The sequence below is a fragment of the Aspergillus clavatus genome, genomic scaffold (genome assembly GCF_000002715.2).
Source record: "Aspergillus clavatus NRRL 1 1099423829802 genomic scaffold, whole genome shotgun sequence".
Taxonomy (NCBI): domain Eukaryota; kingdom Fungi; phylum Ascomycota; class Eurotiomycetes; order Eurotiales; family Aspergillaceae; genus Aspergillus; species Aspergillus clavatus.
In genome coordinates this window covers 1887522-1910852 of record NW_001517097.1, presented here as the reverse complement: position 1 = coordinate 1910852, position 23331 = coordinate 1887522, and the positions used below count along the sequence as shown (strand labels likewise).

The window sequence follows — 23331 nt, the reverse complement described above, 5'->3', positions numbered from 1 at the left end:
AGGGTTCACTTCAACCCCCACTTGTCACCCTCGTGCACAATCTCCACGGACCGGCTCTCGTCCAGCGAGATCCGACCCGCGTGCAGGATCGCCGTGGTCGCAATGGTATTCTTGAGGGTGGGCAGGGGCCGCGCATCGAGCTGGTCGAGGGTCAGACGGCCCTCGTTGACGGCCGTGACGGCGTCAATGAACTTCTCGAAGCTGACGTAGCCGTAGCCAGTCTGGCCGCCGAAATTGCCCTCCTCGTCCGGTGCGTAGCGCATGTAGAAGCTGCTTGTCGTCAGCGCTGGAACGTGATGAAGGTGGTATGGAATATCTAGATTACTTACGGGTTGATCCAGGTGAGCTGGCCCTGCTCGTCCTCTGTCACATCGTAGCCGCGCTTGGCTTGGTTGATGCGGACCTCGCCCTTGGAGCCCATGTCTGTGATGTATTTGTTAGTCGCGGGGGGTGGGATTTGATAAATAGGAAGACGGAAGAAGCGTACAGTGGAAGTATTGGTTGGAGTGCACTCCGGCTTTCTGCGGGGCGGTCCAGCTGGCCGTGTAGACGCCGGTGGCGACCTTGGAGGGATCTTGCTTGTTCTGCCAGTTGACGAGGAGGGTGATCGTGTCCTCGGTCTCGGGGGAGCAGCCCAGCGCGACGGCGGTGCCCTTGGCCGCGGACGCGGTGACCTTGACGGGGGTGTAGTCGGGGACCATGCTCTCGTTGACGTCGATATGGTGGGAGTTGAGGTAGTAGGAGATATCGCTCTCCTTGCCGGCCCAGGCCTTGAAGGTCTCGAGCTGACTCTTGGGTTGGCTCATGTAGGAGTAGAAGTAGTTGAAGTCGCCCAGGTTGCGGGCCTTGGCGCGCGCATCCGAGTAGGCTGGGTCGAAGCGCTTGTGGTGCTCGATGTAGACAAAGACGCCATGCTTGCGCGACTCTTCGAGCAGCGTCAGGTGGTCCTGCAGGAGTTTCGTGGCGGGCTTGGTGATCATGACGTGGATCTTGCGCTGGATGGCGTACAGAGCGATGGGGAAGTGGGTGGGATCGGGTGTGAAGATGGTGATAGCCGAGCCAGGCTCGAGAGCGTCAATGGCCGCCTTGTAGGCGTCTGGGTCGGTCTTGTCATCTGCAGGGAAGGATTCGAAGGAAACATCGAGGCCGTTGTAGACTTCGGAGATGTTCTTGTGGAGGTGCTGGCCTGGGGCCAATCGGTCAGTCCAAATGGTCTTTACTTGTTTTTGTCAATCTGAGAGGAGGCCTTACGGATTCCAGGGAACTTTGCGCCAGAGACTCCCACCATGCTCAGCTTCCCGACTTTCCCTCGTCGTCGCAGGTCGAAGAGACTCAATCCAACGACGCCGACTTTCTTGTCCGAACCGGAAGCAGCACCACCCACAAAACCGGTGGTGTACTCTCCAGTTCCTACCTGTGATGGAGTCAACCTCTGCTCTGACACGGACGAGAAAAAGGGATAAGAACCACTCACCATCAACACGCTAGGAGCCATTGTGAAAAGCTGTTCTGAGGGGTGATGGAATGGTACAGTCTGCGGGGAGGTAGGAAAAGGCAGAAGAACAAGAATACCAGCTTCACTAAACTGAGGAAATCAGGTCCACGGCAGTCGCAGGACTTTTGTAATCGCAGTGCATGGCCAGCAGGACGGAAGAGCGAGCGCTCCTCCAGCCTGAATTGCGCCGTTGCGACAAACGTCAATAGCCGATCCACATGGAGGGCAGGAATAGAATGGGGTAGCCCATCCAGATACAACAGGGACGCTATTTATGGGATGTTCTCATCCCATTTCAATCGGAGGAAAGCGTAAATCGCTCAGCACAGGCTCTAGGACCAACGCTATGGTTTTATCTGGAGATTTACCAGGGAAGAAAATCCTTCAGTTGTATAGTAGATAACAGGTGCTGAATAATGAAGCCAAAGCCAAAGCTGTCGGTGTTTGATCGTCTGGACCAAAGAGGAAACTTCCAATACCGATGCCATCCACCGTCTGATTGGTGGAAACTGCATATTCCGGCAAATGACACAGCAGGAGTGGATTAGGAAGGTGGGGGAGGGGGGCATGGCTGCCTAAGGCCATTCGGCAAAAAGTGTGGGCGGAAGTACAAAGTCAACAGCTTCAATTCGCGGGGTAAAAGTTGGACGAAACCGAGAGCGACGGGGCCACCGTGGGATGCTTGACTGTTGGTGGTCTGTATTTATATGCGTAGACATCATGAAGGGCTCTCTCTCGCCCGTGTCTGCTCCCAACAGTCGGTGTTCTTATCTTTGTCATCAACCAGCTTGAGAGCGGTTTGTTTACATACTTCCTAGTAAGTGCCCAGTGTCCAATGTCCAGTACAGCGAGTTGGCCCTCTGATCAAGTTCATCAAACAGAAAGCAGAAAGACCTTCATCAAAATGTCGTCGCGCACACCTCTCCGCCCCGGAGTCTATGCTCCTACCATGACCTTTTTCAACCCAGACACCGAAGACCTCGACGTCCCCACCATCCGCCGCCATGCTGTCCGCCTGGCGAAGGCCGGTCTCGTCGGTCTGGTCACTATGGGTTCCAACGGAGAAGCTGTGCACCTCACCCGCGAGGAGCGCAAGACCGTCATCCGTGAGACGCGGACCGCACTCGTGGAAGCCGGCTTCTCGAACGTGCCCGTGATCGCCGGCGCCAGCGAGAACAGCATCCGCGGCACCATCGAGCTGTGCCAGGAGTGCGCGGACGCGGGCGCCGAGTACGTCCTCGTCGTGCCCCCGAGCTACTACCGCTACGCCGTCGGCAACGACGAGACCCTGTATGAGTACTTCACCGCCGTCGCCGACGGCTCCCCGCTCCCCATCATCCTGTACAACTACCCCGGCGCCGTCGCCGGCATCGACATGGACTCCGACCTCATCATCCGCATCTCGCAGCACCCCAACATCGTCGGCACCAAGTTCACCTGCGCCAACACGGGCAAGCTCACGCGCGTCGCCGGCGCCCTCAACGCCATCGCGCCGCCGTCGCCCCTCGCCCCGGCCACCAAGACGCCCTCGACCAAGCAGGTCGAGAACCACCCCTACGTAGCCTTTGGCGGCATCGCCGACTTCGCCCTGCAGACGCTTGTGTCTGGCGGCTCGGCCATTCTGGCCGGCGGAGCCAATGTCCTCCCCCGGCTCTGTGTGCAGATCTTCAACCAGTGGAGCGAGGGCCGGCTGACCGAGGCCATGGAGACCCAGCAGTTGCTGAGCAAGGCGGACTGGGTCCTGACCAAGGCTGCCATTCCCGGTACCAAGAGCGCCATCCAGAGCTATTATGGTTACGGCGGATACCCTCGGCGGCCGTTGGGCCGATTAAGCGAGGAACAGGCGCAATCCTTGGCGGACAAGATCAAGGATGCGATGGAGGTTGAGCGGGCATTGCCTGATATTGCATAGATGATGGTAGTCTGAGAAATATTATGACTGTATGATGAAGTGCTCTTTTTTTTTCCCCCTATCTTTTGTATTTACAATGATTAATCGGCCTAATCAATTCCGTAAGCACCAGCCGCTGCTCACTCGGAATAGATATATCTTCACAACAACATCCAAGAATCAACGGTCCACCCCCCTCATGACCTTCAATTCTCATCCAACGGCTGTACGTCTCGTCCGATAGCCACAGCCCACTTTTTTTCGGCACCATGACTGTCCAAGCACGCTCGTGCACTTCTCCAAAATCCCCCCACGCCAGGCCAGGCTCATTTAGCCTAAAGCCGATAGGTGGACAATTTCCCCCGAGTGGGCAAAACTTCTCGAATGCTACCAAAAGTTGTCAGCAGGGGGTGGACAAAGATGAGACCGATACAGCAGAAAGCGAGGATGGTGGTTGTATGTTGCTAGCTGATACGATATGTGCACAGGCTGTGGTGGTGAAATATCCATAGAAACCAAAGACGGATAGGATGAGGACGAGGGATACTGTCCAATGTCGTGCGGAGCACAATCCAAGCAGTCAAGTGCCCGACTTGATTTCTCGACATTTTCAGCCGTGTAAGAGACACCTACTCCAATTCGAGAGGGAGGGGGGGAGGGGAGGCATTGCAGGATACAGAACAGTCGATCAGTACCTCCCACTCCAGGCACATCGACTGAGGTTGACGCATTCGATGAAGGCCAAATGGACGATAATAAGCCTTGGCTCCGCTATCTTGGGCAAGTGGGCTGGATGGATGGAAAGTGGGCTCGCGTGTTTAGGATGGATTTAAAGATCGCCCTGGTCCTGCTGCGCTGAGGGGTTATTTTCCTTCTCTTCTTCCTTGAACAATCTGTCCTTGATTTTCAAAGAAAGGGAAACTTCCTTGTCTCTTGAATCTTGATCCGTTACAGCCACGATGCCTTACCCCGAAGAAGCTGAAGGTTTCCAGGTTGACAGTCCTGATACTTTCACCACTTTCCATAAGAGATTCGTAGGTGCCCGAATCTGGATGTGTTTGAGTGGGGGTCAAATGATGCTGACCTGTGGTTGCTGTTGGTGTAGTTCAAACTGAAGCCGTTTGGTGATTATGGTACGTGGTACTTTCCTAGTTTGCGGTCAGTTCACCACTAACACGCATTTTCTAGACGTCGATGTCAAGATTGAGGCTTGCGGTGTCTGCGGAAGTGATGTGCACACAATCAGCGGTACGTCTTGAGATCTTCTTGCAAAAGCTCTAGGCAAGATGATGTGCTGACAACCGGGGATCTTGCAGGTGGCTGGGGAGAGCAGAAGTTCCCCCTCTGTGTTGGACACGGTACGAGGGACACTCCACTCCCTCATCTCTCCCGGTAGAACCGACATCTGACCAAGCTCTTCGCGTAGAAATTATCGGTCGAGCGATCCGCGTCGGTCCCAAAGTCACCCTGATCAAGGAAGGTGAACGCGTCGGCGTCGGCGCCCAGTCCTACTCCTGCGGCGAGTGCAAGCAATGCAAGAACGACAACGAGACCTACTGCCCTGTTCTCCAGATCGACACATATGGCGCCCAGTGGCCCGAGACCGGCATCGTCAGCCAGGGCGGCTACTCGTCGCATATCCGCACCCACGAGCACTGGGTGTTCCCCATCCCCGAGGGACTGGACACAAACTTGGCTGCGCCCATGCTGTGCGCCGGCCTGACCGCGTACTCTCCGCTGGTCCGCAACGGCGCCGGCCCCGGGAAGAAGGTCGGTATTGTTGGGCTGGGAGGCATTGGTCACTTTGGTGTGATGTTAGCCAAGGCGCTGGGCGCTGAGACCTGGGCCATCTCGCGGTCGCGGGCGAAGGAGGAGGATGCGCGGCAGCTGGGTGCGGACGGGTACATCGCGACCGCTGAGGAGGGCTGGGAGAAGCCCCATCTCTGTTCGTTTGATCTGATCATCAACTGCGCCAACTCGTCCGAGGGCTTCGATCTGGCCAAGTACCTGTCCATGATGGATGTGCATGGTCGCTGGATCAGCGTCGGTCTACCCGAGGAAGAAGGCCAGGTCATCAAGGCGCAAAACCTCATCTCGAACGGTGTTCTCATCGGCGCGAGCCACCTGGGTAGCCGAAAGGAGATGCTGGCGATGCTGCAGCTGGCAGCCGACAAGGGTCTGAAGAGCTGGGTGGAGGAGCTGCAGATCGGCGAGGAGGGCCTGAAGCAAGCGATGCTCCGGATGAAGAAGGGCGATGTTCGCTACCGGTTTACCCTGACTGGTTACGACAAGGTCTTTGGTTAGGATGTTGGAGGTACGATGAATGAGCACATGAGGAAAATGACAGAAAGGCTTGTATATATCACGCATACACCGAATGGACATCGACCAGGCCCGTGTCCCTCCTTTTCATCTTTGCAGTAATCTTCCACAAGGTACTCAGGATGGTCGTGGCCCCACAGCCTACAAGAGAATAGAGGAATAGTTATGGAGGTAAGCTATACAAGAGTCGTCTTATCCTGTTTCTTGATGATTATAGTGTTTGCATGTAAGATGAGGGCCCTCAGAGTATCAGGTATATGGTATCTTTTGTCTACAACCGCACGGCAAAGTAACACAAAGGAGATAGTAGAAATGAATGCTCTATGAACAAGTGAAAATTGAATGAACTGTTTTGAAAATCGAGGAATGAGATGCTCTCCCTGAAGCCATGCCAAAGAGCCAAGTGTCAAGGGTATTGTCTTAAATTTAGCTAATTAGATTCCTCAGTGATCAACGAGTAATTTATCTACCCCGTAGTTAGTGCCAGAGCCTAGACGAGCCTTATGAGTATCCCCGTGGGGATCCCTTAGGGATACTCATACGGGCGGGGACGGGATCCTAGGAGATCGAAGCTCGACCATTAGATTAATTTTTTGAATTGGGTTGGTAGTAATAACTACTGTGCAAGGGTTGGCTCACGAAGTACGATTGTCGAATTGAGGACCAAGAAAACGAGCCAGAGTTGATCTATCGAGTCATTGTTCTCCGTCTGAAGACACATACGCATATCGACCTATTTTTGTACCCAAGGCTGATAACTGCGCTGAGGCCCATCTCTACCCAAACATCGATCTCTGTATGTTACTTCGGTCATCTCAGCAAATCTGTTTGGATATGGTCTCAGCGGTGAGTAGAATTCTCTCTCGAACCCAATTGTGGGATTGTGAGATCGAGAATGGAAGAATCTTCCATGTCTCTGTCTGATATTGTAAAAAGTGTAAAAAGTTGTTTAGAGTGCGGAATATGTTTACCACCGCCATTGGAGTACAGTATTCCCTCGATGAGTCGGCATGTCCGTCATGATGAACATTTTGTTGCCATGGTTGAACTGCCTTTGCCCCTGAATCTCTAGGGTTCTGGAAAAAAAGTAAAAGTAAAAGGAAAAGTCAAATAATCTTGAATTCAATCGCAATTCACAGATCGGGCCTTTCGGGGGCTGGGGAGGCAAAAAACAAAAAAAAAGTATAACAAGTGAAACCAAAAAAAAAAAAGCGTCTCACCGCCTTCCATCCCTCCTTTTCCTCTTATCCTTATCCTCTGCAGCCATCATCCCTCTCTTCCTACTCTGTTTTTTCCCTCTCCATCTGTTCGTCCATCTGCTTTGCTTCTTGTCAGCGTCTGTTTCCTTGCTTTCTTGTCTGATTTGTCTTGTTCTCTTTCATTTTTTGGGGTGTGTGCTGTGCTGTACATTCTCTCGCCCTACCTGACTTCCTCTCTCTCTCTCTCTATCGCTGTCACAGGTGGGCTGTGATTGTTATCTCTACCTCACTACCTCTACATTATATCTACTCGGGACCTTTGTTTTTGGATATTCTCTCTATACATCATTTCCATCAATTCTTGCTGTTAATTCATCTCTCTCTCTCTCTCTCTCTCTTTCTTTTAAACCCTCGGTGACTTAAGTACATATCCTGCATCGACACTCTCGTCCCTTACGTTCAGCCCCCAGTTTTGTTTCGGGTTCAAGGCTGAGAAACTCTCGGTGTCAATATCTTATTCTCGGCCCAGCAACGCATTCGTGCAGAGTCCGAAATCTCCGATCACTTGCACCTGCTCGACCGTGAGCACTCTGTCGATCTCTATTTCAGTTCGCGCAACCCACAATGACTCGAGATTCGGCTGCTGTTCGTCCCCCATTTTCTCGCAAAGGTCGTCCTCGCACTGCTACATTGTCGACAGCACATCCCTTCACTTTGGAACATGAGGTTTGGAATAAACCCTCCTGCACCGATGCGGACCAGAACGGCGATGGACAAGTCGTGGAGGAGATAAGTCATTTTCCAGAACCTACCCCCAGACGCCGGGCTGCGAAGAGTTTCTCCAATCTGCGTCATCCTATGGAGGGCCTGCGTGCTCTGGGTCGTCGTCTGTCGGTGACCATACGTCACAAGCCGTCCAGACACCCCCCAAGCCCAGTCACTCCAGAGGGCGAACTGCAGCTGGCCGATGATTCCCAACTTGCAGGCGGTATTGGGGAGGCTCGATCAAGACATGCCTGGAGCAAGGGTCACAATCGCCGCCCTTCGCTGCCCTGTGTACCTGCATCCCGGGCCTTCCAAACACCCACCGCACCCGTTCCACCCATCCCCAGTCGCGCCTTAGGGCCTCCAGCTCTTCCGAACAATATCTACGCAGGAGCAGCCGCTCGGGCCGCGGCCGCGGCGCAGAATGAGCTAGCGAAGGCGGAACGAGACTTCATGATGTCGTTCAATACCAAACTCACCCGTGACTCGGAGAGCGGCATTGAAATCGACTTGCGTGATCGCTCGGAGCTTTCCGAGATAGATCTAGCCTTCGTTCGCATCGATCCTGTGACCCACCTGCCACCTGAGATCATGTCACAGGTTCTCGCGTATCTTGATCCCGAGTCTCTGATGCAGGCTGAATTGGTTTCTCGTGCCTGGAGTGAGCAGGCATCCTCCCGGCACATTTGGAGGCAGGTGTTCCGCCATGCGCTTGGCCATCGCCGCCCTAATGGAGTTCCATCGAGGAAGAGCCAGTCGGCTGGATTAGGAAAATCGACTCCGGATCAAGATTGGAAGAGGATGTACCTTGTCCGTCGTGCCCTTGATCATCGATGGAAGCAGGGGAAAGCCGCTGCAATTTACTTGCACGGACACACCGACAGCGTCTACTGTGTCCAGTTTGATGAGTATGTTTATTCTTGTTTCTTCTATCGAATATATATATATATATATCCCGTGATTGCAGTGTCTAATTTCTTGCAGGGAAAAAATCATTACCGGCTCCCGCGATCGAACAATTCGAGTCTGGGATGCTCATTATCCCTGGCCGTGCCGCAAGATCATCGGCCCTCCTCCCGGCGACGTCTCGAGTATCGGGCAAGTCAACAATCCAGCTCAGCAGTCTTCTGGCAAACCGCCTTTTCTCACCATCTGCCCGCCCCCTACTCTTTCCGCGGGTATCGTTGCCCCCATCGACCAGAGCGCCGACTACCATAGTGCCTCCATTCTTTGTCTTCAGTTCGACGAGGAAATCATGGTTACTGGGTCCTCTGATTTCACCTGCATCGTGTGGGACATCAAGAACGATTACAAGCCGATTCGCCGTCTGCAAGGCCACAGAGCAGGAGTCCTGGACGTCTGCTTCGACGATCGATACATTGTGTCCTGTTCCAAGGATACTACAATTTGTGTCTGGGACCGGCACACCGGAGCCTTGGTGAGGGAGCTCCTCGGCCACCGAGGACCTGTGAATGCAGTTCAGCTCCGCGGCGATCTGGTTGTTTCCGCTAGCGGAGATGGGGTTGCTAAACTCTGGAACATCACATCAGGTCTCTGTGTGAAGGAATTCCCCAGTAAGGATCGTGGCTTGGCGTGCGTTGAGTTCAGTGATGATGCGCGGACTATTCTCACCGGTGGTAACGATCAAGCCATCTACCAGTTTGATGCCAACACCGCCGAAATGGTTCGCGAGCTCAAGGGCCATGCGGGGCTTGTCCGCTCTCTTCATCTGGACAGCACCAACCAACGAATTGTCAGCGGCAGCTATGACATGAGTGTCAAGGTGTTCGACGCTGAAACCGGAGAGCTGTCAATTGACCTGCCTGGCTGGACTACCAGCTGGATGTTGAGCGTCAAATCGGACTATCGCCGCATCGTCGCCACTAGTCAGGATTCTCGCGCTGTCATCATGGACTTTGGCTATGGATTGGACGGTATCGAGCTGTTGGAGGAATGATTCTGAGTGCGGTATATATTCTTTGGTTATGCTACTCTATGATACTCTGGCAAAAGTGAGCTTGATGGAGTTCGGGTTTGCTTTCAGGGAGCAGTGTCCTGATTTTCTTTTTTTCTTTCGTTTGGAAAGCGATAGATATTCTTACTTCTTGGTATTGGGAGCCTTTGTCTTGGGTTTAGCTTGGGTACTTCTATTTGCTTTGGTTAGATACCGTTCCGGGGCCCCTTAGAGACTAGGTAGAGTACAGAGAGGGTGCAATTGGGTAGATTCCGAGTCCCATTTGTCCACGTTAGTATTCACATTCATAATGGTTCATGGAACAGTTGAGAAATCCGTTTCGAGTAGTATGTTGACAGGCGCCTGCGAACATTTGGAGAATCACAGCCAAAGCGAGGGGGGCCGTTGTGATTGGCCAGGGGCTGCTTAGCGTCTGGCTGTTCCGTGGGTTTCGGGAAACGCAGCAAAACAACTTATCCTCTCTCTGTCTCTCGTCTCGACTCTCCCCTTCAACATAAACAAAGATCAATTTTGTCCCCAAACAATCGCCTTATTCCTGTGCTTCTCCTCCTCCTCCTCCAAGCTTTCCGACTCCTACCCACTAACGGGGCCCTTCATCTGCCATCTATCATTGCTTCGTGATCCATCTACCCCACCATGGGAGAATCCAGGTTCGTCTGGCCTTTAGGGATCCCACAAGGAGTCTCGTTCTCCTATTGAATGAACCATTCACTGATCATCGGCTCTTCTGTTTCCCTACAGACAGGAACTGCTGGCATGGCTTAACAACCTGCTGCAGCTGAATCTCACCAAGATTGAGCAGTGCGGAACCGGGTACGCTCCAGCTCCTTTTCCTTGCCCTGGACGCCATATCGAATGCTCTCCCACCAATCTTCAGATCAATGATATTGGATGAAAAGCACGGGTCCTCGACGTACTAATTCGATGATGTATGCAGTGCCGCGTACTGCCAAATCTTCGATTCGATATTCAGTGAGTGCCCACAGGAGACATTCAAGTGAGCCACCTGGCTCTTTGATGAAATCGACCAGACTAACCCATGTTCTCTTCTTGCATAGTGGACGTTCCCATGGCGCGTGTAAAGTTCAATGTCAACACTGAATATGCTTATCTTCAGAATTTCAAAGTCCTCCAGAGTATGGCCCGCCTGTATAAACCCGACTTTTGGATGGATGCTCGGATCCTGACTTGTATTTCCTTCCAGACGTGTTTGCCCGCCATCAGGTCGACAAGCCGATCCCCGTCCAACAGCTCACGAAGTGCCGCATGCAGGATAACCTCGAGTTTCTCCAGTGGATTAAGAAATATTGGGACCAGCACTACCCCGGCGGGGATTACGATGCGGTCGGTCGTCGGAAGGCTTCTGGTGGTCCTCCCGCTTCCGCGGCAGGCAGTCGTTCTGGTGCTTCGTCGTCCACCGGAGCCACAAGGCGAGGAGCTACTCCCACGACGGGCGGTGTCCGTCCCCGGGCTGCCGCAGCTCCCAGCGGTGCCAATGTGGCTGCGCTGCAGCAGGAGATTGCGACTCAGAAGGAGGCGATTTCCGGATTGGAGAAGGAGCGCGACTTTTACTTTGCCAAGCTTCGTGACATTGAGCTGCTGTTGCAGAACGCCATCGAGGCGGACCCGGAGCTGGAGAAGGAGGAGGATACTTTGGTGAAGCACATCCAGGGCATCTTGTATTCGACAGAGGTATGATTACATTTATCCCTGGGTGGATTCTTGTGTGGTCATATCATGGCACTAATGTCCATTGCAGGAAGGATTTGAGATCCCAGCGGAAGCGGAAGCGGAGGCCGCCGATGAGCTGGAGACGTTCTAAGCTCCTGAACCATGGACGTCATTTCGTTGAATTAATACCCCCTTTTATCACGAGCGTTGAAACGGTGGTTCTTTTACACCCTCCTATCTACTCCCCTTCCCCCCTTCCCCCCTACTTTTCCCTGGTTGGCTTGAATAGTGGCATATCGATGGGGACTTGGGAGTTGCTCCCTCGTCGCCGCGAAACCTGTGTGCAGATACAAAGCATAGATGTGGGAGTGCAACATCCGCCTGTGTATAGTGTGTGACATCTCTGGTGTGATTACTTTGAATTGTGAGATGCTGGCTCCCATCTGCGGGTAGTCTGGAGATGTATTGGAGCTGTCCTGGAGAATTCTCTTTTCTTGTGGCCCATAGGTCCTGGGTGGAAATTACTGCTTAGTAGTACGATAAATTAGTCCAGACAGATATCTTAGAATGACGATCATCCTCACGTCGTCATTTCAGTTGTACTGAACACTGGCAAGTAGATCACTCTTTGTCACTGAGTAATGGCGATCCTCTGGCCCGCTTGGCAGGCTTCCATTCCTTCTCCCGCATTTCTTGCCCAGACTCGGAGCCGGTGGGCCTCGATGATGATATCGTCTCCAGTCTCCATATTTGAATGTTTGAGACATGAGACATGAGACAGGCGATGTGAGACACAAGCCGCCGGCCTTTCACCTAGAACTCGCCTAGATAGTAGATACTAGATACTCGGCGGGTGGGAACTTGGATGCCACCACCAGTCCGTCCCGCGTACATATAGATAACTTCCTGCGCGAAAGAACGGATGGTAAACGAGCATCCGAGAACCGTTTTTCATGATGTGCAGATCAGTGTATGCTAGATTATCTCACTTATCCACCGGACGGATGACAGCTTGCGGATGGGAGCTACTGAGTACTGAAACGTCTTTGTCGTGGAGATGTCTTTTTTTATGTTTTGGGAGCCATGAAGCTCCCTTTATATAGCTGGTAGATGACAGGAGTACGGGATAGAAAGAGTTGAGGAGTCTACACCTTGCATACTTAGAGTGCAGTGCAGTAGTACTACTGCAGTGTGACCCTACTTATCTAGGTGAATAAAGCGATGATAAGTAGACAAGAGAGATTCATATTCTGTTGCTCTATACAATCGTAGAGGACCTCTTCCATGGGTCAATGTCTCTACTTGGTCAACACGTGGTGACATGATACTAACCACACCACAGAACAGAGTAAGAGGTATGGAGTATATAAATAGCATCGTATGGATCCCCCTCCAAGAAAGGAGAAACCCACCATGTACGCAATCCGCAACATACAGCACCCAAATATATATAAGGGAGATGGTCTATGTAGGTAAAGTTGGAACGAGGATGACCTTTCTTGTATCTTCCTTTTTGCTCCAATCAGGGATCAGGATGCTCCGAGTGCAAGCAAACAGAAGATCTCCAGTGTGTCTGGGTGATACAAGATCCCATCTTGACTGACTCGAGAGAGTAGGGTAAGTCACTGTAGTGTCTAGGTAGATATGCAGAGCCGCGGACTGCAGTCGTACCAATGTTCCCTGTAGGCTTGAAGACGACTCGGTACCTTGCAGACTATTATTATGCACACTCATGGGGGGGAGGATCGCTGGAAGTACTCCGTGGGGACACAAGTATGGAATCGACCTTCTGAGGATCTTTCTTGTACTCTGTAAGTAGATACAGTACTCAGTATTTTGGGCCCCTTGCCTCACCTCAGGGGGGTGCAGAGTGCCGACTGCAGACAGACACCATCCGATCAGGGAATGAATTTGTGATGGACTGATGGAACTCCCATGTGGTGGTGGTATTGGTATTGGTATTTGGTCAGGTATGGTCAACCATGGTAATGTAACAATTGAATATTATAATAATAACCTAATCATGGTGATTGATATTATTATTTTATTGCTACAGTTACATCTGCACAAGATGATCTCTGTACATCATGAGGTAAGAGATGATTCTAGATGGCTTAGTATTTAGCCAAAAAAAAACAAGACAAAAAAAAAGATAGGATTGCGACTCTCTCTTCGAGGCAAGAATTGGCATCAAGCTCTCCTCCGTACTCGGAAGAAAAGGGAAGAGATCCTGCCTCAGGCGTGGTGGAGATTAATACCGAAAAAACCAGACACCACGCTAGACCTGTTCTGGGGTGGATAGTGGGGGTGGTGTCTCTCATTTTAAAATTAATAAATATTAATAATTATGCTCGTCAGGCCAGAACTTTTCCTGCTTCTTTTATTCGCGGGCGAAATAGAAGAATAATGCGAACGGCTTCAATAGCGAGTCTGTCAAGAGGAACTCTCGTCCAAGAATCATTCTGCCTGTTGGTGACGCTTCTTTTGCTGTTTTGCGGCGACAGATGCTCTCCTTGGAGTCAACTCTGCATACATGAAATGACAAGTGAGAGAGCCTTTCGTGTTGCAGGTCAACTCATTTCTGTCTTCTTGTGCCGTGTGCCTGAATCTTCATCCTCCATCTTCCCTTGTAGGCTCCAAGCTAGTCAAGTACCTTAATTAATTTTGAAATTGGCCCAACGAGGCGATTCAGAATGCAGACTAGCACCCGCGTCCAGAAAGACAGAGTCAGGCCTGTTATTCGACGATCCATCATATCCTTTCTGTCTCTGGTGCTGGCCTGATGGATCATGCTCATGCCTATGGGCCATGGACCACCAACAAACACTCGTACTTCGGTCTAATAATAAACAACACCTACTAACTACTACTGCTACTAACGGATAACTATTCAGGTCAGACTACCCACTGCTAACGTCGCTTTCCCGTTCCCTCTCTCTCCCCCCTCTCTCTCATCCTGCTTCCTTCTCTTCCTTTCTTTGACTCGCACGGCTTTTCTGGCCTGCTTTTCTCCCTCTTTCCTCTTTCCCTCCTCCTCCTCCTCCTCCTCCTCCTGTCGATCGCTCTTCGGGGCCTGAGCGAGTAGCCTTGGTTTTCCCTCAGGCTTCATTCGACTGCCAGATCGGACCACCAAGTGGTGAGCGGGGGGATTCAAAGTTGCCATCCGAGTCTGACTGGTTAGCCGTGGGATAGGATTCCCTGGGTCCGGCACCTGGGTAGCTTTCCAAAAGCGTGGTTCCGTCAAACCGTTGGGAGCAGAACTCTGGGTGGGAGGGGAATTTGACAACTGCTTTCTCGACCTCAAGAGTCTTAAGACTTTCGTCCTTCCAAACAGATCAAATTATTTCGCCGTTCGTCCCTCGTCGCTGCGGAATACGCTGTTACATCTCCTGCGACAGGCATGGCTTAAGAGTCTGCGGAGCCTCCATAGAACGGGAAATCCAAAACAAAAAAAAGTTGCCGCTTCCACGCTTGCTGGCCTTGAATCGCCTTTTATATTCTGGCTTTGTGTCTTCCAATTCTTTCTTTCTAAAAGGTATGCATGCTTATCTCGCCTGCCCGCATATGTTTTGGCTTGCTGGTGGACGTATCGCATCGTGGCTGCAGCGTCGGTCGACCTGGTGGCTAACAATCGGTCTGGTACTGTAGACTTCTATGACTTCCAGTCGTCCACTCCTTTACTTGAATTATCTGATTGTCGACTGCCTCGTGACAGTTGACGTCCGCTCCTTGGTTTCGCTACAATCGAACCGTCGTACACACTCTTTTACTTGATCCGACATTGTCAATTCCATTCCCTTTACAACAGATGAAATCTTCGTCAACCACTTTTCAATAGCAACTCGGGCTCGTTTGATACTCTGCGCCGCTCGATCGCTACTTTCATTCATTTGCAGATAGTTACACGTCGTGCAGGCAGACACACGGCGCCTTTTTCTCTCACCGACTTGAACACGTCGGACCATCTACCATATTCTGTTAGAGAATATACTTAAGAGGCTATATCGGAACTCGCCGTTCAGAGGTTAATTGACGGCGGAAAGTGCCTTCTGCCAGAATGGCCCATAATGGCATTGTGCGGAGTCATCGGCTGAGCAGGTTGCTTCGCAAGCATCGGACCCGTCAGGACGATGGGGTGGAGCAGGCTGCCCACCAATCCGGAGATTTACCATCCAGACAGCCTGTTCCTCAGAGTTCGATGGTGTCCAGCCCAGAAGATGTATCTCTGGGTCCCAGTCAGCAGACCGATATTCCCACAGAAGTCGCGCAGGATCATTTGGAACTCGCTCTGGAGAAGCGCCAGCAGTCTCCAAACTCGGTGGGATCGCAAACCGCCATACCTACGTCCTTGATCAACGACTCAGCTCCGTCCGTGCCACTAGACACAACGGTGCCCCAGCCTACGTCGACATTAGATCCTGGTCTAAATCAACCAACCGGCTCCAATCCTCCTGCTGACACAACTTCGGTGGCTGTGCCAGCAACCTCATCATTGGATGAACGCCCAACACCGTCACCTGCCCTCCCTTCTCTCACTGCAGATACGCCAACCGTGACTAGCGTCTATGCTGCAACGGTTATACCCACCGTGTCCGTTTCGTTGTCTTTAGATGTCACGGCTGCGACATCCATCTCGATCCAGACATCAAATTCGCTCATTAATCCTGTGACTAGCGCTCAGTCATCCGTCCTGGTATTAAGCTCGCGGCCTTCGAGTATCGTTCTTTCGAGCTCGACGCCAACCTCCCGTCCGAAGACCACAGCGTCCACAAGCTCTAGCTCGAACTCGAGCTCAAGTGTGAGCACCAGCACGAATACGGACAGCACTACGACAAGCACTACGATAAGCACTACGACAGGCACTACGACAGGCACCTCTTGGAGCGACTTATCGGAGGCCACTGCCACAGGCGAGTGGTACGGCACCGGTACCGCATATCTGGGAGGCGGAGGCTACAGCGCAACCGGGACGGGCGAGGCTCCTGCGGCCAGCACAGATTCATCTTCGTCACCCGGTGGTGGCGGCCTGGACAGTGTCACGACCAAACGCATTGTGGGCGGTGTTGTTGGAGGCCTGGCCGGTGCCTTTTCCTTGCTTGCTCTTCTTCTGTTCATGCTGCGACGGCGCAAAACCGCCATGTTCCGGCCCAACCGAGGACTCACTCCCCGTGAGGGGAGTGGTGGCCCCGTCGGTGAAGGCGGATCCGTTTCCCGCGCCGAGATGGCATCGCGGCGCTCGAGCCGGGACCCCCTCTGGACGGCCTCATACTTTGCTCCCGCCTTTGTGAAGCGATGGCGGCAGTCGAATCAGACCGTTGCATCGGACGATAGTACCTTTACGTCCACAACCAGCGAGCGTGGGTTCCAGAAGATCTCGGGCCGCAAGATCCCCTCTGTGCTGCAGTCTGGAGGGGATGGTTATGGCGGCGGATTCGATCAAGGGTCTCCTACCACATCGGAACCCAGCATGAATTTCCAATCGGGGTCCCCTGTACAGCCTCGATCCCCTATTTCCCAACCTCCCCCCTCGATGCCGTACGGCATGCCGCTGGATGTGAGTTATACGCGAGAGACGGACGAGCCGGACTCGGTGGTGGTCTTCCGACCCTCCCCGGCTCGCACACCGGTTGCCAGCTCGACCAACGTCAGCATGGTCGCGGTCCCGGCCGCCTCCCGTGCTGTCCCGCAACCTCTGGGCGCCTTATCGCCCACCAGACCACAGCGACCTGACGTTCTGGGTCGCAGTCATCCGAGCTTTGACGGCAGCCGGGGGAGCCGCTTCACCGAAAGTCTCGACGGTCTGTGAAATCAACTTGCAGCTCTCAACTGCCGATAGTTGATTCCTCCTATCCATATAAGCTGGGTTATTCCCCGCGTCCACAATCACCCCCTTCGATCAAAGCGTTGGTTACAGCAGTCTACCGCCTAGGCATGTATAGCCAGACCCAGAGACCCGGTCAAAAGCGGCCCCGACAGTGGCTCACCGTAGACAGACGAATTCCGGCTTCGTCGGAAGCCATAGCTGAACCGACCAACGATCGATTACTGCACAATAGTGTGCCATGTCTCTCATGTCTTGATTGTACTCTATCATTTTTCTTTTTGTTTTTATTTTCTTTCTTCTTTCTATTCTCTTCTCTTCTCATGGATACCCCTTTCTATTTTATCCCTTCTTTGGCTATTCTTATCCATATTTTCTCTCCATTTCTATGTTGTGTATCCTGTTTGTCTTGCACCTTGAGACTCGCCTTTCAACCGATATGCAAGCCCTGAGGTTTTGTGGATATTTTCTGTTTCTATCAGATATTTTCCCGTCGAGTATTGAGGATACTTGCGCCAGCTAATCCGGGACGGATTCCGCTGGTAGAAATACTACTATAATTATCGAGACTCGTCGGTCTTTATGACCTTATTCAATATTTGCTTGGAGTATATGAAGGATAAAAAGTAATGTAGATGAGACGCGCGAATGTGATGCCTGACGTGGCTTTTGATCCGAGGTTGTGCTGTGATGTTTCATTGCAGCCTTTGTACTCCTCGTCCTCACCACAGCCATGAGGACGGGAAACATTCCTGCAGCAATTTCAAGTCTCAATCTCAGGTGACATGGCAATCGCCAGTATATAAATAGCTATAGTACTCTACAGCCACCTCTCCCATCTCCTACCCCTTTTACAATCAATCCCCATCAATCCAACCCCAAAATGAAAGAACCTCAACCCCCGATTATCCCCCCCACTACACCCGCAACCACCATCACAACCACACTCACAACAATCAACCCCAACCCCAAAGCGAAACCCCTCTGCTTCCTTGTCATCGGCGCCGGCTCCCGCGGCACCGCCTACGCCCGCGCCGTCTCAACCGCCACCACAGGCCGAATCCACGCCGTCGCGGAACCGCACGCGTTCAAGCGCGCCGCGTTCGGGCGGGCGTATATCTGGGGCGAGAAGGGGAGGCCCGCGGCAGGCCAGGAATTTAGCGATTGGAGGGAGTGGTTGGTGTGGGAGAGAGGGAGGAGGGAGAGGGCGAGAGCGAGAGCGAGAGCGAGCGTGAAAGCTGGAGATCGAGATGGAACTGAGAATGAAGATGGAGATGGAGATGAAGGCGGTGTCGACGGCGTCTTCATCTGCACGCTCGACGAGACACACGTCGAGATCGTGACGGCGCTGGCCCCGCTGGGTCTACACATCCTCTGCGAGAAGCCGCTCGCGCTATCGATGGAGGATTGTCTGCGGGTGTATGGCGCGCTCTCGCCGGCCCCAGAGTCAAATAGAAAGCCCATCTTCTCCATCGGCCACGTCCTGCGGTACAGCCCGCACAACACGCTGCTGCGGCGCATGCTCCTCTCCGACCGCGTGGTCGGCGACATCGTCTCGCTCGAGCACGCCGAGCCCGTGGGCTGGTGGCATTTCGCGCACAGCTACGTGCGCGGCAACTGGCGGCGCGAGACCCCCGCGCGCGACGGCTCCCTGCTCACCAAGTCGTGCCATGATATCGATTTTATCCTGTGGTTGTTGTGTTCGCCTCCTCCTCCTCAGGAGGGCGATGGTGGTCCTACAGACCCTCCCCACCCCGCCCCCGCATCCAAACGCACAGCAACAGCAACAGCCAAAGCACACCTCCCGCGCTCCATCGCCTCAACCGGCCACCTAACGCAGTTCCGGCGCGCCCGCAAACCCGCCGCCGCCGGCGCCGCCACCAATTGCCTGGCGTGCCCCATTGAGCGCGAATGCAAGTACAGCGCTGTACGTATCTACCGCGACATGCATCTTGCGCGCGGCGAGCGCGGCTGGCCCGTGCAGATCGTCGTCCCGGATATCGAGGACGTGGGGGGGAGTGCCAGTGCCAGTGCCAGGGCCGGCGGTGACGGCGGCGATGGTGATGGTGACGGCTTCACCGCGGCGGAAGAACAGCTGCTGCTGCGCCGGCTGGGGGAGGATTATGTGCGCGGGGAGATGGACGATGCGGCCATTGCGGCGCGGCCGTGGTACGGGCGGTGCGTGTGGGAGTCGGACAACGATGTGTGCGACGACCAGGTGGTGACGATCACGTGGGATGATGAAGACGGGGACGGCAGCGGGAGGATGGCCAAGACGGCTGTTTTCCATATGATTGCGCCGACGGAGAAGCAGTGTGAGCGCCGGGGCCGGGTGTACGGCACGCGCGGCGAGCTCTCGTACGACAGCCGCACGATCTCGGTGTATGACTTTGCGACGCGGACGACCACGAGTGTCGACGTGCCGCGGCAGCCGCCCGAGGAGGAGAAGGCGCATGGCGGCGGTGACTTTGGCCTGGCGCGCAGCTTTGTGCGGGCAGTGGACGCCGTGGAGAATCTGGGGTGGGACGTTGAGCGCGCGCAGGCCCATTTCGTCGGTTGTACACTTGAAGAGGCGGTGCGGAGCCATGCGGTCGTCTTTGCGGCGGAGGAGGCGAGGCGCGAGGAGAAGGTGGTGAGGTGGAAGGATTGGTGGGAGCAGAAGCTCGGTGCTGCTGGGATTCAGCTATGATATTGACTCAGGACATGATTTCCGATGTTACGATCTTCGTTTACGATTTTGGGCTTGGTATATATGAATTAACAGACCCGGGTCTGACTGCGTTCAATAACTAAATACTGGATTATTCATAATTACTCATTGCTGCTGTTCGTTTGCAGCGACTCTCGTCGGGATGATTTTTTTTTTTTTTTTTAAGTCTTCACATCAGGCTCCTCCCGGCCGATGTACTCCTTGAATTTCAGCAGGGACATGGCCAGCGCGACATTGTCCCGGAGGTATTCCTGGGTGCCGGTGCTGATCTTGCTCTTGTCTTCCTCGTACTTCTCGATGTACAGACGGATGGTGGCACCGCTGCTGCCCGTGCCAGACAGCCGGACGACCAGGCGGCTGCCGTCATCGAACTTGACATAGAGACCCTGGTTCTTGGTGACGCTGCCGTCCAGGTCAGTGTAGGCGAAGTTGCCCGCGTCGGTGACCTTGCGGCCGGACACGGTGCTGCCGACGAAGGAATCCTTGTTGTTGATCTTCTCGGTCAGGTTGGCGATCAATTTGTTGGCGGCGTCGCTGTCGACGTTCTCGTAGTCATAACGAGTGAAGTAGGTACGGCCGTAGGTCTGCCAGAACTCGTTCTGGATCGAGCCAATGCTGGGGGTCTCATTGGGTTTCTGCTTGGCCACACCGGCAATGATGTTCAGCCAGGCCACGATGGCCCAGACACCGTCCTTCTCGCGGATGTGGTTGCTGCCGGTGCCGAAACTCTCCTCACCGCAGATGGAGATCTTCTTGTTGTCGAACAGGTTGCAGAAGAACTTCCAGCCGGTAGGAACCTCGTAGCTCTGCAGACCCTGGGCCTTGGCGACCAGGTCCACGGCACCCGAGGTGGGCATGGACCGGGCCAGGCCGTAGACACCCTGCTTCTGGAACCAGGGGATGAGCTTGGCGTGGTGCGCAATGATGGCCAAGCTGTCACCAGGCGAGACAAAGGAGTTGGCGCCGTAGATCATGTTGCGGTCACCATCGCCGTCGCTGGCAGCACCGAAGTGGATGCCCTTCTTGTCGACGGCCTCGACCAGCTCGTGGGCGTAGACCAGGTTGGGATCGGGGTGGCCGCCGTTGAAGTCGGGGCTAGGCACACAGTTCATGGTGCTGTCCTGGGGCAGACCCAGCTCCTTGACGAAGATGTCCACACCGTAGGGGCCGGTCACACCGTGCATACCGTCGAACAGGACCTTAAAGTCCTTGTGGGTGCTGAGGAACTCCTTGATCAGATCAAAGTCGAAGATCTCCTTCATCATCTTGACGTAGTCGGTGGTGGAGTGGACGATCTCGACCTCGAGGGGACCATAGGTCTTGGTCCCAATGCTGGAGGTGTCGACATCGGGGATCTCGGTGATCTTGTAGGAGGTGAGGGACTTGGAGGTTTCGTAGATTTTGTTGGTGACGGACTCGGGGGCGGGGGCACCGTTGGTCAGGTTGTACTTGATACCGAAATCGGCATTGGGGCCTGCATGAATTTTTTTTTTTTTCTTTTTAGAAAAGGTACGAAGGATAATTGGAATGGGGACACATACCACCAGGGTTATGACTGGCCGTCAGGAGAATACCACCAGTGGCCTTTCTCACGCGGATCAGGTTGCTGGCGGCGGGGGTACTGAGGATGCCGTTCTGGCCGATCAGGAGCTTCTTGACACCATAGGCGGCACTGATCTTGGCGATCTTCTGGATGACTTCAGGGTTGTAGTAGCGGCCATCACCACCGATGACGAGGAAAGCACCCTCGGCGCCTTCAGGGATGGCGAGGAGGATGCTGGCGATGAAGGCTTCGGAGTAGTGGGGCTGCTCGAAGACCTTGACCTTCTTCCGCAGACCAGAACTACAGCAATCGGATTAGCTGGATCCAAAGAGATGGAAATGCGAGAGATCACAGCAATCAATCAATTCACTTACGTTCCTGGCTTCTGGTCGGTAAAAGGCTGGATGGAGACTGTCTGGACAGACATGACGTGGGTTTGTTTGTGTTGGTGTTGACCAGAGGTGGGGGTTGTCAACAGCTGCCGGAGAAGACAAGCAGAGAGGATGGGATGAGATCCAAAGACGGTTGGGATTTAATGCAGGATAGAAAGATAGAGGGAGAGAGAAAGGAGAAGAGAGAGAGAGAAGAAGAAGAAGAAGAGGAGGAGGAGGAAGAGGAAGTTCACCGACTTTCGTGTTTCAGTTCAGTTCAGTTCAGTTCAGTTCATGAAAAGGGTGGGCCTCAGGCGAAGAGGGGCAACTCCGTCATCATGAAAACAGTTCAGGTCTCCTATACGGAGTAGATTAGACTACCTCGAGTACCTCGAGTGTTCTACGAATAGCATCATTGCTACTGGGATAACTGCACCAGATATTCCCTGACAACCCAACCATCGACACTCCTCAAACCCTGGTCGCTACATGTTGCATCCTCAACTGCTGCCAGCACATTCCCGCAGGACTCAGACCACCCACCCCCTCCAGAGTCCAGAAGCTAAGATACGATCTCTCCACGGACTATCGATCTAGCTCTACCACCATTTCCATACAGCTTCCCTGATTCCGACCGACTCCTATTCATTATTATTATAGACTACTATTTACTACTCTTACTAGTCTCCATAAATAGCATTACAGGAGAGTATCTAGTATCTACGGATACAAGTTATTACCAGCTAGGAGACCTCTCCTCCGAGCCGGAAACCCGCACCCCTCCTCCCCCTCCTCCCCCTGAGTCTGACTGCCCCCAAACAACCTCTCCTTATAAAACCTCATCTCCTCAATACTCTCCAGAATGTCCTCACGGGCCAAATGCACCTCCTTCTTGACCGGCACGTCCGCCAACAACCCCTCCGCCCCCCACCGCCTCGCCGCCTCCTTGAACGCACTCACGTCCAGGATCCGATAATGCAGCCACCCCAGCACAGCTGCATACGGGCCGCGCGCCAGAAACATCTTGTCCGCATGCACGCTGTTGCCCGCCAGCAGCGCTGTGCGCGGCCGCGGCACGAACCGCTGGATGTACGCGAGGAGGTCCGCGGCCGCGGTCGCGGCGTCGGTGGTCGAGGCGAGCACGGCGGCGCTGAGCCCCGTGCGGCCGTGCGTGTCGATGCACCACGGCGACATGGCCTCGAGCGTGGAGCGCGGGTGGTGGATGATGGTTTCGAAGCCCGTCCGGTCGAGCAGCGTCAGGTTGGCGTCGGTGATGTAGCAGCAGATTTGGAGGATTTGGTCGGTTTCCGGGTCGAGGCCGGTCATCTGGAGAGGAGGAAGGGTTAGCTGAGGGGGGGTTCTTTCTTTGTTTTTTTTTTTTTTTTTTTTCGTAGGTTTGTAAGAGAGGAGGAGGCCTGGGTGATGGATTTTGATTGTAGAACTGAACTGTAGACATGTCAAGCTCACCTCGCAGTCGATCCAGACCAAGGGGTCTGTGGAGCGTTCGAGCGGCATCGTAGCTCTCTGTTGATGGATTGGGTTGATTCTTGTTCGGGATACAAATTGCG

General features: G+C 53.7%; 9 protein-coding genes across 9 annotated transcripts, besides 7 other annotated features; 6 read left to right on the top strand and 3 right to left on the bottom strand.

The window, feature by feature from the left end:
* Positions 1–5: 5 nt before the first annotated feature.
* Positions 6–1495, bottom strand: ACLA_039790 (Gfo/Idh/MocA family protein; the record flags this gene model as incomplete). The annotated part of the gene is made up of 5 exons (XM_001271188.1): positions 6–270; positions 330–423; positions 488–1186; positions 1252–1414; positions 1475–1495. The coding sequence occupies 5 exons, from the start codon at positions 1493–1495 to the stop codon at positions 6–8; spliced, it is 1242 nt and encodes a 413-aa protein (XP_001271189.1).
* Positions 1496–2399: 904 nt separating this feature from the next.
* On the top strand, positions 2400–3407 carry ACLA_039780 (dihydrodipicolinate synthase family protein; the record flags this gene model as incomplete). Its single annotated transcript, XM_001271187.1, has 1 exon — positions 2400–3407. One exon carries the CDS (start codon positions 2400–2402, stop codon positions 3405–3407), a length of 1008 nt encoding a protein of 335 aa, XP_001271188.1.
* Positions 3408–4345: 938 nt separating this feature from the next.
* ACLA_039770 (NAD(P)-dependent alcohol dehydrogenase) lies at positions 4346–5690 on the top strand (the record flags this gene model as incomplete). The annotated part of the gene is made up of 5 exons (XM_001271186.1): positions 4346–4420; positions 4492–4519; positions 4575–4634; positions 4703–4744; positions 4813–5690. The coding sequence occupies 5 exons, from the start codon at positions 4346–4348 to the stop codon at positions 5688–5690; spliced, it is 1083 nt and encodes a 360-aa protein (XP_001271187.1).
* A 1592-nt stretch (positions 5691–7282) lies between these two features.
* Positions 7283–7309: a microsatellite.
* A 222-nt stretch (positions 7310–7531) lies between these two features.
* Positions 7532–9629, top strand: ACLA_039760 (F-box/WD repeat-containing protein; the record flags this gene model as incomplete). Its single annotated transcript, XM_001271185.1, has 2 exons — positions 7532–8580; positions 8657–9629. The coding sequence occupies 2 exons, from the start codon at positions 7532–7534 to the stop codon at positions 9627–9629; spliced, it is 2022 nt and encodes a 673-aa protein (XP_001271186.1).
* A 654-nt stretch (positions 9630–10283) lies between these two features.
* On the top strand, positions 10284–11469 carry eb1 (microtubule-binding protein BIM1; the record flags this gene model as incomplete). The annotated part of the gene is made up of 6 exons (XM_001271184.1): positions 10284–10297; positions 10389–10460; positions 10585–10619; positions 10706–10783; positions 10852–11339; positions 11407–11469. The coding sequence occupies 6 exons, from the start codon at positions 10284–10286 to the stop codon at positions 11467–11469; spliced, it is 750 nt and encodes a 249-aa protein (XP_001271185.1).
* A 2876-nt stretch (positions 11470–14345) lies between these two features.
* Positions 14346–14372: a microsatellite.
* Positions 14347–14372: a microsatellite.
* Positions 14373–15375: 1003 nt separating this feature from the next.
* Positions 15376–17124, top strand: ACLA_039740 (uncharacterized protein; the record flags this gene model as incomplete). The annotated part of the gene is made up of 1 exon (XM_001271183.1): positions 15376–17124. One exon carries the CDS (start codon positions 15376–15378, stop codon positions 17122–17124), a length of 1749 nt encoding a protein of 582 aa, XP_001271184.1.
* Positions 16139–16193: a microsatellite.
* Positions 17125–18022: 898 nt separating the features above from the next.
* Positions 18023–19828, top strand: ACLA_039730 (Gfo/Idh/MocA family protein; the record flags this gene model as incomplete). The annotated part of the gene is made up of 1 exon (XM_001271182.1): positions 18023–19828. The coding sequence occupies one exon, from the start codon at positions 18023–18025 to the stop codon at positions 19826–19828; it is 1806 nt and encodes a 601-aa protein (XP_001271183.1).
* Positions 19829–20010: 182 nt separating this feature from the next.
* Positions 20011–21819, bottom strand: pgmA (phosphoglucomutase PGM2; the record flags this gene model as incomplete). The annotated part of the gene is made up of 3 exons (XM_001271181.1): positions 20011–21323; positions 21391–21692; positions 21767–21819. The coding sequence occupies 3 exons, from the start codon at positions 21817–21819 to the stop codon at positions 20011–20013; spliced, it is 1668 nt and encodes a 555-aa protein (XP_001271182.1).
* A 210-nt stretch (positions 21820–22029) lies between these two features.
* Positions 22030–22058: a microsatellite.
* Positions 22031–22058: a microsatellite.
* Positions 22059–22483: 425 nt separating this feature from the next.
* ACLA_039710 (oligoribonuclease) lies at positions 22484–23278 on the bottom strand (the record flags this gene model as incomplete). Its single annotated transcript, XM_001271180.1, has 2 exons — positions 22484–23089; positions 23231–23278. 2 exons carry the CDS (start codon positions 23276–23278, stop codon positions 22484–22486), a joined length of 654 nt encoding a protein of 217 aa, XP_001271181.1.
* Positions 23122–23152: a microsatellite.
* Positions 23279–23331: the final 53 nt, after the last annotated feature.